General features: G+C 34.5%; 1 protein-coding gene across 1 annotated transcript in view; it reads right to left on the bottom strand.

The window, feature by feature from the left end:
• The window catches only part of LOC148947207 (exportin-2-like), a 66611-nt gene that overhangs the window by 41829 nt on the left and 7384 nt on the right, over positions 1-17398 (bottom strand). Inside the window, 5 exon segments of the mRNA XM_089097320.1 lie at positions 2401-2590; positions 6534-6674; positions 9345-9665; positions 11049-11395; positions 14699-14888. Of these exon segments, the coding sequence (XP_088953446.1) occupies positions 2401-2590; positions 6534-6674; positions 9345-9665; positions 11049-11395; positions 14699-14888 (1189 nt within the window).

The raw sequence follows: 17398 nt of genomic DNA, 5'->3' as shown, positions 1-17398 counted from the left end.
TTTATTCTGAATAAGTATTCTAGTCTTCTCAGCACCACCGCTACCTAAAACAGTAGTTCTTTCTCTAAAATCATTTTCTAATTTAAAAAAAAAAATAGCCACATCATTCATTTTTTCTCTCAACATTATTAGGCAAGACAGAACATTGGATAGAAACATGGGCAAAAGTGAAGCGACTTTTACATCAAATTAAGTAAGACTTTGTTAACCCAAAGTTGTAATAGTAACAGATAATAAACCTTCCAAAAATGTATCTACAATCTCCCAAGGAGGAACTTCAGAGACTTCCTGTCCTCCTCGATTTCAGGGCCTTGAAATATTTTGTTGAAAATATTTCTCCACATGGAGTTATAACTCCATTAGGGTTGTAAGGACTTTTTGTTTGACTTGTCTTTTCTCAAATTTCTTCATAAATGTAGTGGTTTTCTAAAACTACTACATAAACACTGTTTGAAATTTTTTTTCTTTTCCGTGAAGTGGAAGAGACAAAAAATATACACTTTCGCATAATTTCATCACTGGAATCGATTCAGGGGACACTGGCGAGTTGCTGCTGCTGAGTTTGATTTCGGGGTCCTCTATTACCAAACAGAAATAAATTCTAATTCGTCTCAATTTCTACATTTCTACACATCAATTTATACATTTATGAAAAAATTGATAAAGCGTATATTCAAAACAAAAACAAAAAAAAAATATAAAAAATTAGTATTTTAGCGACAAGTCGACTTCACTGTAACAGCAGGCCTTGGCCAAGTGTCACCAAGAAAATTAGCGAGATTTTGAGCCGAAATTGAAGTTTTTTGTTCTAAAGTTAAGAGCTATTTTTGAAGTATTTTTCATGCCTAACAAGTAGTAAAGTAATGGAGTTAGGAGCTTGAAAGAACTTTCCCACCGCTTAACCTCGGCTCTCACCTTATCTGGCACTCACCTGCCTTCTTCACTCACCAATTAATCCCTGACACTCACTCCCTAAGGCTTCAATCACCTAGCGCAAAATTTACCAATCTTGCAAGAAACAAGGAATCTCGGCGTGAGAGGATGGAAGTATAAACTTGAATATACCTTCCGTGCCCTGATTTAGATAGTAGATATGCTATTCAATGTGTGAGCTTTTGTCTAATAATTTCCCCATGTTTGGCATTTTAAGCTTCCCGAAACTAAAATTTTCTTTGATATTAACAATAGCCTATAAATCTTTAACCTAGAAATCAAAGACTTTAAAAAAATCAGCAGCATTAAGCAAAAGTAGGCAATAAGGGGAGGGGACTATTTTTGATGGGCTTTAGACCGCAGAATACTAGGGAAAAAACAATGATTGGCGCATTACACTTTTCTAACTTTGCAGTCGAACTTAACAAAAAATAAAACTGAGAGAAAGAACAAAAGGTAAATAGGACCTAGTACATCAGAACGTAAATAAGAAATTTTAACAGCTATTCAAAGACCCGATAACATTTCGCTATTAAGCTTAATTGTATAGCTTAATTAGCTTATTAAGCTTAAGCTTAATTAAGCACAATTAAGCTTAATTGCATAAAAAGTATAAGTTTTACTCTTGAAATTTAAATTTCAAATGAAACTGCAGTCCCATTTTGAACATGAGGTATTAGGATTGCATGAATCGATTTGCGGTAAAACCATACATACAAACATCAATAACTAGGTCTCACAAGAAATGTGGCTTAAAATATTTTGCAGACCCTTCCCCTTCCTTGCCTACTCATTTAATACTTTGGAAATAGAATATTTACAACACTTAAATAATTAATTAGGATGGAGAAGGAATATGTGCAGTTGTTTTGGTATTGCAATAGCGGCTTGGTACAAAGCAGTGACTTATATATAGTAGTGGCATTATAGAATAAATCTTGACACTTATGAGTTTGTTTTCTTCAACAAGAAAAGAGAGTTCATAAAACTCTTTTGCTGAAGAATCGTTACATAAAAATAAACTATCTACTTAAATGACCATTCCACAAAAGCCATATATTTATTTCTTCAAGCAAAGTTTGAAAAACTGCACAAGACCAATGAAATACGTCCAAAATACAAAATAAAAAAACAATCGTGTAAAGGACAAGCGGTATACTCGGTATTTTTGACGGACTTGAGATCATAAAACATTGAGAGAATAAAAACTTGGCTCAGGGTAAAATATTCGAGTTTCCCAGAGTCGTAATAAACGATCTTATAATGGACGAATTTCGCATTTATAGCCTACCTATCTACTAGTCCAAGCATGTTTAGGCGTGATTTAGACAGTGCAGGATTTTACAATTCCTAATATACCTTAAAACTACTATAGCAACCAAAATTAATTTGAAAGCACCATATCAAATTAGTTTGACATCAAAAATTGAATAAACAAAATATAGATGAACTTGGATAGAAACATACCATTTGTGCTTTTCAAATCAGGCACTATGTTTTGATGAAAGAAATCTGACAAGTTGACCAAGGGGTTTGTCTGGGTCGTACCATATTTCTGCGTTGCCCCCTTTGATGCCAGTGCAATGACCAAGTAAATGGCAGTATCTTTGTTTCGCCAGTTCTTTGCAGGGTCTGCAGCATAGCTTGCTAGCATGGTCTGAAAGAAAACACAACTAGACACAAAAAAAAAGATATAAAAGAAAATGAGTCACTAATATTGAATAAGCAATTTCGAAGCCTCAGCAAAAACTATTTTTAATACACTGATTTAACTTCACATACGGTATATATAGCCACGGAACTGGCACGGCTTTATGTTTTATTTGTTTTGTCTGTGCTTATATTTGTGCTTTTATTGGTTCTTATATACACCTATACGTTTATATATCTGTGTTTCTCATGTGACTTTGTGCTATGACGATTTATTAGTAATAGTAATTATTGTTTCAATATTAATCTAAAGGCCCATTAGCAAGCAATATAGTAGGGATGCGGCAATGAATCAGAATCGTGACAATCGTAGTTTTTCGAAGGATTGTAATCGTGTCAGGAATTGAATTGAATAAAGGTGTTACTTGACCTCTCTATGACTGGATAACTCTTCAACTTCGGATAATCTGAAAAAATCAACAATCTTCAGCATTGAAAATAATCAAACGACGTTGTACAGCGCATACGATTGTCAGCGCATCGAGTAATTTTTACTGATTCATAAGACGATTCCATTTTGCAATTCAGCTTTTACTAACACAAAAAAACTAATTAAAAAAAAAAAAAAATAAAAGTATTACTTGAAGTTTCCGAAACTGGATAATCAAACTTATATGTAGAGACTTATATGTACGGACGCCGTTTTATCATGAAAAAGGTCAATTGCATAATTAGCGAATGATTTTTTTTTGCTTTTTGGCCGTTTTATTTTCATTTTCTAGTATTTCCTTTAGAAAATTCAGCTCTAATATTATTTATTTTAACTGGTGTTTTGTGTTTCTTTTTCTTTTGCGCTTTCTTGGCTTAGTGAAGAAGGCTTATTTTCCTTAATGCATCAAATAAGTTTAGCTTAAGGTGAATTATTTTTTTACCATAGCCTTATTACGCTTTGGATTTTTTCTAATGCAATAAAAAAAAACGGATTACAACCTGGAGTGTATTTCTATTCTTATGGAATGTCCATTTATCTGGTAGCGAACAAATTATTACAAAATAAACAAATTATGCCAAAAAAATACGATATTGGAGAGAAAAACAAACCCAATTCCCTGACTTCTCTGGTGGCAATTGGCCTGGACCTCCCCTTCCCCTAAATTAATATTAATAAACTAAAAAAGGTTAAGAATAGGGCAATGGACTTTAAAGTCCCTACTGGCGGAGCTGGTCTTCGTTTTATGGTCCTTCAACCAGAAAGCGCAATGGGAGGGGGCAGCCATCCTCTACTTTCACACACCCTTCTTGTTCACCTCCTCATATTTGTCCAGGTGCCCATTTAGAGCTGGGTCGATTCTGGCTGAGCTTAGAGAGTCACGCCACTGACTCCATTCCAAACAAAATAACCAGCAACACCAGGATTCGAACCCCTGCCCTCACGGACAAAGGATTTTAAGTCTAGAATGCTAATGTCTAGAATGCATAATGTCTAATTCAGTTTAACGTAAATTGTAATATTTAATTTAACGACCTTCAATTAAAAACAAAATTAAATAATCAAGTGAATCTCAAAACAAGCAGAATTTTTATAGAAAATGTAATTTGGGGTTGGGGGGTGTATTTCCCCTGGTACCCATTTAGAGTTGGTTCAACTCTGGCTGAGCTTACAGTCACTCCACTCACTCCATTCCAAACAAAAAAACCAGCGACACCAGGATTCGAACCCCTGCCCTCACGCACAAAGGATTTTAAGTCTAGAATGCGTAATGTCTAATTCAGTTTAAAGTAAATTGTAATGTTTAATTTAACGACCTTCAATTAAAAACAAAATTAAATAATCAAGTTAATCTCAAAACAAGCAGAATTTTTTATAGAAAATGTAATTTTGGATAGGGAGGTGTATTTCCCCTGGTATCCATTTAGAGTTGGGTCGACCTCGCTGAGCTTACAGAGTCACCCCACTGACTCCATTCCAAACAAAATAACCAGCGACACCAAGATTCAAACCCCTGTCCTCACGCACAAAGGATTTTAAGTCTAGAATGCGTAATGTCTAATTCAGTTTAAAGTAAATTGTAATGTTTAATTTAACGACCTTCAATTGAAAACAAAATTAAATAATCAAGTGAATCTCAAAACAAGCAGAATTTTTATACAAAATGTAGTTTGGGGTAGGGGGGTGTATTTCCCCTGGTACCCATTTAGAGTTGGGTCGATTCTGGCTGAGCTTACAGAGTCATGCCACTGACTCCATTCCGAACAAAATAACCAGCGACACCAAGATTCGAACCCCTGTCCTCACGCACAAAGGATTTTAAGTCTAGAATGCTAATGTCTAGAACGCGTAATGTCTAATTCAGTTTCGTAAATAGTAATATGTAATTTAACGACCTTCAATTAAAAACAAAAATAAATAATCAAGTTAATCTCAAAACAAGCAGAATTGTTATAGAAAAAATAATTTGGGGTAGGGGGGTGTATTTCCCCTGGTACCCATTTAGAGTTGGGTCGACTCTGGCTGAGCTTATAGAGTCACGCCACTGACTCCATTCCAAAAAAAATAAACAGCGACACCAGGATTCGAACCCCTGTCCTCACGGGCAAAGAATGTCTAGAGTGCTAATTGCTCGTCCAGGACGGCCAATACTAATACTATTAACAACTTAGTGCAGATCCAAGCCGTCTGAAGTGAAAACAACTATGCGCTCCCCCTCCATTTTAATGTAGTCAAAGCTTCAGTCTTCACTCCCTCCCATGAAGTTTCGATTTTCTTGAAATCCTTTCTTATAACCCAATTCATTAGGGATGATATAGTTTTCGTTTGCACCCCAATGAATGGCCAAAAGGAACAATCTCTGACAATGTGCCATTCTTTACACGTAAACGTGACTTAGCTACCTTAACTTCTTTTTTTTTCCATTATAGCCCGAGAAAGCGGGATCGAACTGCAATTTTCATATATATTATTTTTTTATATTCACGTGCTCGTTCAAACGAGCTCGTTCTCGTTCAAACGAGCACCAAAGACTATCCATGGACCATTTCTTTGGAAAACTCCTTACTTGGTCCATTCTTAAACTAGACCACTGCCATAACCGTGGCTTCCAATAATGTAATCTTAATCACCAGATGAACCTCCCTATTCTTTCAAACGTGTTTTAACCCCCCCCCCCCAAAAAAAAAAAACATTCTGTCTTGGCCATTCTGCTTTTTACATCTTTAGTACATCCACCATCTCTACTAATGCTAACCAACTAATTATAAATAACCACTTGATCGACTTCGTTAATATTTAGCATCACCTTTTTACTCTCCTTTATTCCTAGTCTAAGCCATTTAGTCTTCGCAGCATTAAGATTCAAGCTTCTTCTTGCAGCCTGAACTCTCAAAACAACCTAGAAATCCATTTTTTTCGTTTACATTTTCACCTAGGACCTTCAAATCATCTGCGTAATCTAAATCTAGGAGAGTTTTACCTTCCATTTGATATCATGTTCTCGAACTAGCTTTACCCTGTTCCTTAGGAAAAAGTCCATAAGAATAATCCAATTAAGCTCGGACAGGACACACCCCAACTTAACTCCTGACTCCATACCAAACCAACGACCAAATCTTGCTTTGACGTCTCGCTTGCGTTGTTTTGACGTCTAAACTAATCAATTAACTGTGTCGTATTTTCCCCCAGTACCCTTTTCATGGTTTGAAAATCCTCCTTCATTATTTGCAAATAAGTTTTTTTTTAATTATTGAACCTTTTTTTTAACAAGATTACGTATTATTTTATTTATATTTTTTTATTTTATAATCTTTAACGAGATAGTTCACAAAAATATTTTATTCTATCAAATGGGAGGGTAGTTCGTTGAGCCGAATTTTTACTCATCTATTTCAGCCGGTTTTTTTTTCAGAAATACATAAGGTATTACAAAGAAAATTTTAACAAAAAAAAAGTATACCTGTATGTAAGTTCCAAAAACCTGTGTCATTTTTGTCTCAAAGAACTTGGACAGGGCCCTGACTAAGTCGCAGGCAGCTCGCCTTCTCGTATCCACATCGCTACCTTCAACATCCCGCCTAATATATTCTTCTGGATTATCCTAAAAGTAAAAATTAATAATAAAGATTAGAATTATATCATTAATAATTGATACCAAACAAAAGAAAGAAAAAAGAGCAGTAGCTATCAGTTGACGCTTAATAATCGAAAAAACTTTGCAAGAAATATATTGGTGTATTTTTTTTTTTTTCATAAAATATATATTTTTACATTTTTTATATAAAATATTATTTTTATATAAATACAATTTTATGCAAACGCAATTTATTTATGATTTACACTTAATATTTTTTATTATCTTTAGCGAGATTATTCATTTCAGTAAAAATTATTTGACTTTATTTCTGCTCATCTTTGCTTTAATGTAGCTCTTTACTTTTCTTTGAAAAACTTCTTTTGTAGAAAAGTATTTTTTTAATACTAATATAAATAAAGGAGAAGCTAATAGAGAAGAGCTACAGAGACAACAACAAAAATCTAAAGTAGCAATTGGATATACAATGTCAACAACTTCAGATATAGAGAAATATTAAGGAATAAGGTCAAAAATTAAAATGGCGTACAAAATATTGCACAAAGAAATTATGTGACATTTTCGGTGCTGATGTGAAGTTTTCTTCAATTAACCATCCACTGGTGTTAGTCTAGCATTTAATTTCCAAGTTGTCGGTAGGGAAAAAGAATATAATGATGAAATTCACACTCCATGAATTCCAGTCCAAAGCCCATAATAGGTCTATGTGTCGACTATTCTACGGTTGTGAAATCAGAACAAAATACAAGAAAAAGTCAAAAAATTTTAACATGACATTGGTCGCTATGCTCAATTTTTTTTTCTTTTTATTGATTATTATTGTTACAAAAATATGGTACAATCCAGGATTGCAACTAACGTTTAAATTGCCAATGTCCAACCCATTAACCTTCAGTACAAAGACAGTATGTACGAGATTTTGTATAGCGTACTAAAACAATGGTTTCATGTGCAAGAAGGCTGTATTTGACTTGTAGGAGAAACAATTTAGTTTTGTCCTTCTTTTTTTTGCTCCTATTCCGTCAATTCCAGCTTATTGCTGCGAAGTGGTAAGTGGTCAAACCTCTGCAGGCTAACGGAAAGCGTGGACCTCAAGCCAGATTATATTTTGGAAATCTGCATATAATTCTTGCCTGGAGCCAAAAAGGATGGTTTTCACTAATTGAGCTAGTGCCTACCGTGTGTCAGTTCAAGTCGAACTTTATAGTTTATGTCGGAGAGGACCATCAGAAGCTATGCGCTTAAGCTTCTGTTCAAACCATGTTTCTACTTTCGACTGGAAGGCTCTGTTCTACCAGAACAGTAGGCACGCTCCAGTTTTAAATCGAAGTTGGACTAAAAACTAAACGTTCTTAAGATTAGCAACGGTTACCTAGCAACCGACAAAGAGTTTGGAGCTTTCTCTTTGCACCTTTCTAAGTAGTGATATTGGAGAAATGGCCCGCGACAAGACGTCTACTTTTGAACCAAGACGGATAGATTTTTTTTAATTCTGAACAATCGTCCTTGATAAGCTGATCCAAGCATATGATGTTTGTTTTTTCGCACAGCAATTGGTTCATGTGATACACCATTTTAAAACTGCAAAGGGTTGAAAACTTTATTGTGTGATACACATTCGAACAAGAGTCTGATTCATATTTTAACCAATGGAGGGATTTGTAAATACCAATTGGTTGTTACATCCAGGTCATCTTGGCGATGAGGGGTTGGCACCTTTTTCTAGTTAGTCTACCTAATTTTGGGTCCTGATACATATTTTCGGCTAACACAAGTAATTTATCTTCTTTTTTTTGTTTCACATACATTTGAGGGTAAGAAAATTTGTCTCCAAACGGTTGAGCAGCGCTTCTAGATAAAAATATATAATACCGTGGTTTCGCAATTAATATAGTATGGATTGGCTGCAGAAATATGATCCTGAAAAGTTAGAGATAGATAAATAGCACCAACTGGACTCTATAAGATGTTATTTTAAGCTTTAATCCGTAACGATTAAAACGGATGAGGTTTAAGTGGCTATAAAAATTAATATATATTGCTTTTTTATCCCTTCTTATACCAAAGTCATCTTCGGTGATGGAGGGGTTGGAATATTTTACTTATGGGTCTACCTATCATTTGCTTCCGATTCATTTGAGGATACAAGAAATTTAGTTTCTTTTCCTTTACAATGAGGTTTACATTTCCTTTACAATAAGCTTTTCCGATACATTCGAATGTAAGAAACCTAGACTCCATGTAGTTATATATGAAAATGTGTGACAATGGGGTAGTTTCTGAATTATTCTAGCAAAAAGTAGCTGCAGTAATATGATTCCGAAAAGTTAGAGATAGTACATAGCACTAATTAGGCTTTATAAAATCCTATTTTAAATTTAATTGGTAATGATGCAAACGGTTGAAAAAGATTCAATTGGCTAAAAAAAGATAAGGTTCAATTGGCTACAAAGTCAATGAAATATTTCCAAATCCCTCCCTCGGATCCTTGACCAAAGTGTTGATCCACACTTTCTTTGGCGAAGCCGACAAAGGGCTGCTACAAGTTTCCTAGGCAACATAAATCTAGTTTTGATATGGGGACAGGCGGAAGTTTTTTTTTCCCCCATTATGTTAGTATGAAAGCAGCACAACAGGTTGTTGCCAAAATTAAACTAGAATAGCCCAAATTCTTACCTCAAACAATTCTTCATCAGTTTGTCTAAACTCCATATTTGGTAAAATTACACGCTTGCATATACCATCTAAGACATTTGGCGCTTCAAATAAATTTCTATTTGGGTCTTTGCTGGCAACACAGGAGAGAAAATTGATAGCATTGCTAATCAACAAGTCAAATTTCGGAGCTTTCCCTGTCGTAGTTAAGAGATTCCAAACAGATGTAACAAATTCACCTAAATATGGCTGAAGATCTTCACCGTATTTTGAAGCAAACATTTGGGCTATGGAGCAAATGACAGTCTTCATTTCTTCCAAAATTCCTGGTTCTTCCTCATTCTGAAAATAAATGAAAATAAATATAAATTCCAAGGGTGTATGCTTTAAATAAATTTCAATGCAATAATAATTCAATGATAATACAGCAACATATGAAACTACTATAAAAAGGGCTTGAAAAAAAATCAGATTTTTGAGATATTAATATTAATTTAAAAAAAAGAAAAAACCTCCTTAAAAACTAGAATTAAAAGTTTTTGCCATTATTGTGCTATTTTGTGTAGTAGACGTAAAGCTTATATCAAATAGTGAGCAAGCACGTCATATAGCACTAAACGATATATAACATTACAAAAACTGTAGAAATGTAAGGGATCCGACTCCATGACTCGGAGTTATCCTTAGAATATAAATAGAATGGGAAATAAAGAAAAATAAGCGGAATGAAATAAATATCCCAAGCATATGTTTAATGAACTTACCAAAATAATACGTATCATCACACAGTGAATACATAAAACCTCTAACTGGCAAAACGGTTGAAAAAAGGTTTCTTTTTTTAACCGAAAAGGCTTTTTCTTTTATTGCGCTATTTTTCGAAGTTGATGTATACCTTAAATCAAATGGCACAAAAATCATATATCACTATACCCAGATTGAAATTATATTGAGCGCAAGACGGGAAGCGATCATACCCCGAAACGGGGAAATTGCAAATTTTGTGTCTATTCTGGTGTCAACACGAACGTGCATGTAAAAAAGCAATCCGTTTCAAGAAGTATCTTTCATTTGTTATAGAAAGGGAAAACGTACATACACAAAAATATTGATGAATAGAACTTTTTTTGAAATTTCGTACTGTTTTTTTTATAGTTTCTTAAACCACATTACATTTGCATTTACAACTGAAATGAAAATACATCAAAAGCGGGAAAATTTATTGATAAAAAAGCGAAAAACAAAACTTTCAATATTTAGGCTTCACATCCGGAAGCCTTTATCAACGAAAAAAAATAACAGCAAAATAACTAGAATAAACAAAATAAAGGTAATCACGAAATTTAAATCAACTTCAACTAAAACTATCTTTATTCAAAGCTAGAGCCGCGTTTTTAGTTGCCGGTAGCTACAGTATTGTGTGCATAAAACGAAAAACTATAACAAAACTCTAAGTGCTTTTTGACCTTCTTTTCATTACTTCAAGATATGCGGCCCAGCAGCAAAAAAAAAACATAGCAGGGTTGCCGACGCAGTACATTTGTACCGTTTTTGGTACAATAAAAAATTTTCAACCTGCTGCTCAGATGGTAAAAATTGATCTCTTGTGACATAATTTTAGTCGGAAAACTGGTACAAGTTATTTCAAAGCGTTGGCAACACTGAACCAAAGTAGGTTATTGTGGCGTAGCCTATAGTTTAAGAGCCACTGATCTAGATACATACATCTGCATTAAGAAGAGGAACTTCCTCTGTAAGAAGTTGCAATAATGCCTTCATCCACCTTTCCATATTGTCTTCAAAATATTCAGGAACATCTTAGGAAGTCAACGCTTCAAAGATTTCACAGCAGAGCTTCAGGGATCCAAAAATAACTTTTAAAGCTTCTTTGTTTTCTTTGTGTACAACTGTCAAGTCCTTAGTTGCAAAAAAGAGTTCTGTAAAGGGATGAGCAAAATTGGCCATCACATATTTGATTTCCATCCAGAGCTTGTCTGATCGATTTTCAAATCGGTAGCGGGCAAATAAAGTGTTGGCAGTTTGCAGAACACCGTTAATTATATTAAAATCACCTGAAAGAGAACCAAGAAATCAGGCTTGAGATGGACAATCAGGGTGGAGTATATTCATTATTTAAATGATTAATTCTGTTTTTTTTTATTATTTAGAAGAGCCGCTCAATATATATTTGATTTCCACCCAGAGCTTATCTGATCAATTTTCAAATCGTTATGGGCAAAAAAAGCGTTGTTAGTTTGCAGAAAACCATTAATTATGCTAAAATCACTTAAAAAAAAACAAATCAGGCTCAAGATGGACAATCGGAGTGGAGAAAATATATTTAAGATTTTATGATAAGTCTGTTTTGGAAGGGAGCTGGCCATGACACATTTTATTTCCACCCAGAGCTTGTTCAATTCATTATCAAATCGTTAACCGGCAAAAAAAGTGTTGGTAGTTTGCAGAACACTATTAATTATGTGAAAATCATCTGAAAAAGAACCATGAAATCAGGCTTGAGATGGACAATCAGGGTGGAGTATATTCATTATTTAAATGATTAATTCTGTTTTTTTTTATTATTATTTAGAAGAGCTGGTCAATATATATTTGATTTCCACCCAGAGCTTATCTGATCAATTTTCAAATCGTTATGGGCAAATAAAGTGTTGTTAGTTTGCAGAAAACCATTAATTATGCTAAAATCACTTAAAAAAAAAAACAAATCAGGCTCAAGATGGACAATCGGAGTGGAGAAAATATATTTAAGATTTTATGATAAGTCTGTTTTGGGAGGGAGCTGGCCATGACACATTTGATTTCCACCCAGAGCTTGCTCAACTCATTATCAAATCGTTAACCGGCAGAAAAGTGTTGGTAGTTTGCAGAACACTATTAATTATGTGAAAATCATCTGAAAAAGAACCATGAAATCAGGCTTGAGATGGACAATCAGGGTGGAGTATATTCATTATTTAAATGATTAATTCTGTTTTTGTTTTTTTATTATTATTTAGAAGAGCTGGTCAATATATATTTGATTTCCACCCAGAGCTTATCTGATCAATTTTCAAATCGTTATGGGCAAATAAAGTGTTGTTAGTTTGCAAAAACCATTAATTATGCTAAAATCACTTAAAAAAAACAAATCAGGCTCAAGATGGACAATCGGAGTTTAGAAAATATATTTAAGATTTTATGATAAGTCTGTTTTGGGAGGGAGCTGGCCATGACACATTTGATTTGCACCCAGAGCTTGCTCAACTCATTATCAAATCGTTAACCGGCAAAAAAAGTGTTGGTTGTTTGCAGAACACTATTAATTATGTGAAAATCATCTGAAAAAGAACCAAGAAATCAGGCTTGAGATGGAAAACTAGTATAGGGCAAATTCTATTGCTTAAATCGATGATCCCCTTTTTTGAATTATGATTATTTAATCAGTTTTAAGTCTTTTGACATCTTTAACATTTTATATCATAACTGTTTCGGAAGGGAGCTGGCTATGGCAATTTGATTTCCACCGAAGCTTGTCTGACTGATTTTCAAATGGGTAGCGGGCAAATAAAGAGCTCTAAATTAGCAGAGCACTATTAAATATGATAAAATTACTTGAAGCAGAATTGCCAGGGGTAGCAAACATAAACTTTATCTCATCAACATGACAAAAAAAGGAAACAGATCAATAAAATACAAAAACTAAAAGTAAAAAAGAAAAGTAATGCTGGCCAAGCGGCGCAAGCAAGATGAACTCAAAATCAGTAAACAAAACGTAAGCAAACTGCTTACTTCTTCTGACTGTTGTGTGATTCTTCTAAGAACAAAAATAGTCATCAAAGCTAAACCAATGACACAGATTGACATATTCAGTAAATTTGCAATTTATGAGAATTCCCTCAGTTCAAAACGAGTGACAATTACCAAACTCCCAGGTTTTAGTATTCTACTTACGACATTTTTTATGTACTCTCCCAGGGGAGGGGACATTCGCGCCATAGTCCCCTTGCCCCGTATGTGCATTAAGCTATTGACAACTCATAATAAGCCATTGGCATTTTGAGCTTATTGACAAAAACGAATACAATCTTATTTCTTTAAGATGTTCAATCCTAAATTTTTTCTACAATAAATGAATTGACTTACTGGAAGAGAGAAAGACAGAGAAATAGAAAGGGAGAGATAATGAGAGAGAGAGAGAACATGAGAGGGAGTAATAGAGAAAAACACAAAGACAGAGAGAGGGAGAGATAGTGAGAGAGAGAGACAGAGAGGCAGGGATAGAGAGTGAGAGAAAGAGGGTGAGAATGGGAGTGAGATATGAAAGATGTAAAGCAGAACTGACCAGCCATGACAAAAAAACCTAAAATGAAATAAAATCCAAAAGCAAGAAATAAAAACAACAAACATCTGTATCTACAATTGTCGCCACTGTGACTGAAGTAACTCGTTGTTTCTCATTGAAGCAACTTGGAAACATTGGCGCCACATGAGCTAAATAGAGTTGCTTCAATGAGAAACAGCGAGTTGTTTCAGTCACACTGGCGACAATTGTAGATACAGATGTTTCTTGTTTTTATTTCTTGCTTTTGTATTTTATTTCCTCTTAGGTTATTTTAGTTTTTACCTTTGATTTGTTAGTGTTGAAGACACATTTAGAGGCAAAATATCCGCGTCGCTTTAGTTTTATCTTTTCCTTCTACTGGCCGTTGTTTTGTTTGTTTTCGTAATCGTTAGGTTTCTCTCTCTCTCTCTCTCTCTCTCTCTCTTTATTTTTGGGAGAGAGAGGAAAAGGTAGGGAGGGAGAGATAGAGAAAAGAAGGAAGAGCGAGAGAAAACTAATACATGAACCAGTGGTACCACAGATTCTCCCCTTTCTTCTGAGGTTTTTTTCAATATGCATGTACTAATATCACTATTAAATTCACTGTTCTAAATGAAAAACTCACTTTTAATTATTGGACCACAAACAGGCAAAACCCCAACTTAAACTGACCTGATAGACAGAAGCAAAACAAAGTAAAGTCACCCCTTTCTCAGGCCAAGAGGATGTGGACCAATCAGGGAATAGTAACGATGAATGAGTTTCTATACCTCAATTCATCAACATCCCGGGAATAAAATAAACAGAAACTAATCAAACAGCTAACATGGTGACACATGCTTACAAAACATTCAAAGAGAAACTTAAAGTATTAAGCCGATCTGTTCAACAGATTCAAGGGTTTCGAAAATCAAGGCATTTAAAGAATGTTGGAAAAGCGAAAGCATATAAAAGGAGAAAGGACATTTATCCGGTAATAAAATGGATGACATCTGATTCGATTATTTCATAGTGTTATTGTAATTAATTAAAATTAGTTATATATAATTAGTACCTGTTGCAAATTTGTCAGTCATGTCCTTGATCAAAGTAGGCCATTTTTCAGGAAAATCAGATTTGCCTATTTCAGCAATGGCGTCGGAGAGTTGTCGTTGGATCTTCTCTGGCGACTTGAGCATAAGATCCACTATCAGCTCTTTGATTTTCTCTCTTGCTTCTTCATGTATATTATTTTCTCTTCCTTCCTGAAAAATGAATTTTGTATTGCAAAACGATTAAGCTAATTAAACTCCTAATGCAGCAAGGATTGAGCTAATTATACAAAACAGATAATGTTATCAATTAAAAGCAGAGTCAAAAAAATCTTTTTTAAATTATTAAAAAAAAACAACTTAAAACAAACATAAACAACTCTGAATTGACTTTGGGCCGCCTTTCTCCTTATTCTAAGATCTAGCTACGGTTCAGAATCCAAGAAATTTAGAATTAAAGTGTCTTTGTAACCTAATGTATTTTTTTTGTTATTGAATAAAAATTAAACTGCTGAAGATAGTACTCAAAATCTGACTTACAGCAATATTTTACTTAAAGTGCAAGTTATTAAGAACAATTATTCTTGAAGTATTTTATATTAGGAAAAAAAACCTTTGAAAATAATCTATTAGTCCTAGTAAAATGCAAGTTCATTTTTGGTGTAAGGAGAGAAGGTTGCTGGACTGTTCCCACCAACCCCCCCCCCCTCTTCAGAGCGTTTGATTTTCATCGAAATCTTCTTATTCTTTTCAGGGAGGGGGGGGGTCAATCAACAATTGGGATGATGTACCTCTTCTTTCCAAGTCTGGCAAACACACATTCATGTAAACATTATTCACACTGTTATATGACCTAATGCCAAAATGGTATTATAATACCTGTCATTATTAACTCCAGGCATTGAAATAAATATATATTTTTCTGCAACTTATGAGAAATTTGGGGATAAATTAACCCTCCCTTTCAAGCTCTATTAAATATTATTCCAAAAATAAATTGGAAAACATTGATAAAGAAAAATGGCTTATAAGGTTCAAAAGAACACCCCCCCCCCCAAAAAAAAGAACACAAAAATTAAACTTATCACTAAGCTAAAATCAAATTAAAGCACTAAATTTAGCTAAAAACTTAACTGATGAAGATACAACTTAAAATTGGACTTAAAACAACATATTAATTAAACTGTTGGTAATTACTACTACTAACAACTCACCACAGCACCAAGCCGCCTGAGCCCAGCACAGCTACGCACGCTCCTCCTCCACCCCAATCTATTCAAAGCCTCCCTTTTTACACCCGCTCACGAAGTTCCTATTTCCTTTAAATCTTTCTTTATGACGTCCTCCCACCCCAGACGGGGATGACCTGCATTCCGTTTAGCCCTAGATGGTTGGCCGAAAAGAACAATCTTCGGCAATCTGTCATCCTTCATCCGCACAACGTGCCCTAGCCACCTCAATCTTTCTTTCATTATAGCCCTGGAGATCAGTATTGAACCACATTTTTCGTATAGCCCATTGTTTGAAATACGGTCAGTCAGTCGGGTACCCAGAACAATCCTTAAGCAATTTCTCTGGAAAACATCTAGCAAATCTTAATCCGCTTTTCGGAGCGTCCATGCTTCAGAGCCATATTTAACCACTGTCATCACTGTAGCTTCTAGTATTCTAATCTTGGTTTGCAGACTTATCTTCCTATTCTTCCAGACTTTTTTTAACTGTGAAAAAACACCCTGAGCTGTGGCTATTCTATATTTAACATCTTCACTGCTCCCACCATATTTACTAATAATACTACCAAGGTAAGTGAAGCTGCCCACCTGATCAATCTTTTCATTACCCAACGTCACCTTTTCATCTTCACTTATTTCTAGCCTTAGTGACTTAGTCTTTCTAACTTTAATTTTCAAACCAGTTCTAGCACCCTGAACTCGTAAAACCTCTAAAACATCATTCATTTTGCTCACATATTCATCTAGGATGCCTAAATCATCAGCATAATCCTAGTCCAGGAGACTTTTTCCTCCCCCTTTGATTCCGTGGTCTCCCATTGCCTTTCCTGTGCTCCTTAAAACAAAGTCGATCAAAATAATCCATACAAAGAGAGATAAAACACAACCCTGCTTAACTCCTGATTTAATACAAAACCAACTGCTAACCTCATTTCCTGATCTTAACCGCAGCAGTGCTACTCTCGTACATAGCACTAATCACTTTAATGTATTTGTCTGGTATACCATGCAAGGATAAAACCTTTGCTAAAGCTCTTTTATCAACAGAATCGAACGCTTGCTCAAAATCTATAAAACTGAGGACCAAAGGTGTTTGACAACTCAGGCACTTCTCAATTATTAGCCTAAGAGTGAAAATTTGGTCAACACATCCTCTACTTTTTCTAAAACCGCACTGATCTTCTCTTAAAACTTTGTCTACGGCATCTCTCAGTCTAAAATGTATCATATTACTAAGTAATTTACTATCTACAGAGACAATACTAAGGACTTGATCATTACCACGCCCGTGTTCATCAATTTTTTTATGAAGTTTATTAATTTAGTTTTTCCTTAAATCTTTAGATAGTGAACTTTTTTAAAAAACAGTGTTAATAATATTCAGTGACTTAATTCAAACATCAGAGACACAATATCTCATAAAATCATGTACAACACTATCAGCACCTGGAGCCTTATTATTCTTTAATCCTTTTAGTACTGTTGCTAATT

The sequence above is a fragment of the Artemia sp. Qi Xiang Cuo genome, chromosome 11 (assembly GCF_049724085.1).
Source record: "Artemia sp. Qi Xiang Cuo chromosome 11, ASM4972408v1, whole genome shotgun sequence".
Classification (NCBI taxonomy): Eukaryota; Metazoa; Arthropoda; class Branchiopoda; order Anostraca; family Artemiidae; genus Artemia; species Artemia sp. Qi Xiang Cuo.
Note: the sequence above shows the minus strand (reverse complement) of the source record. Positions and strands in the feature narration are given on the sequence as shown.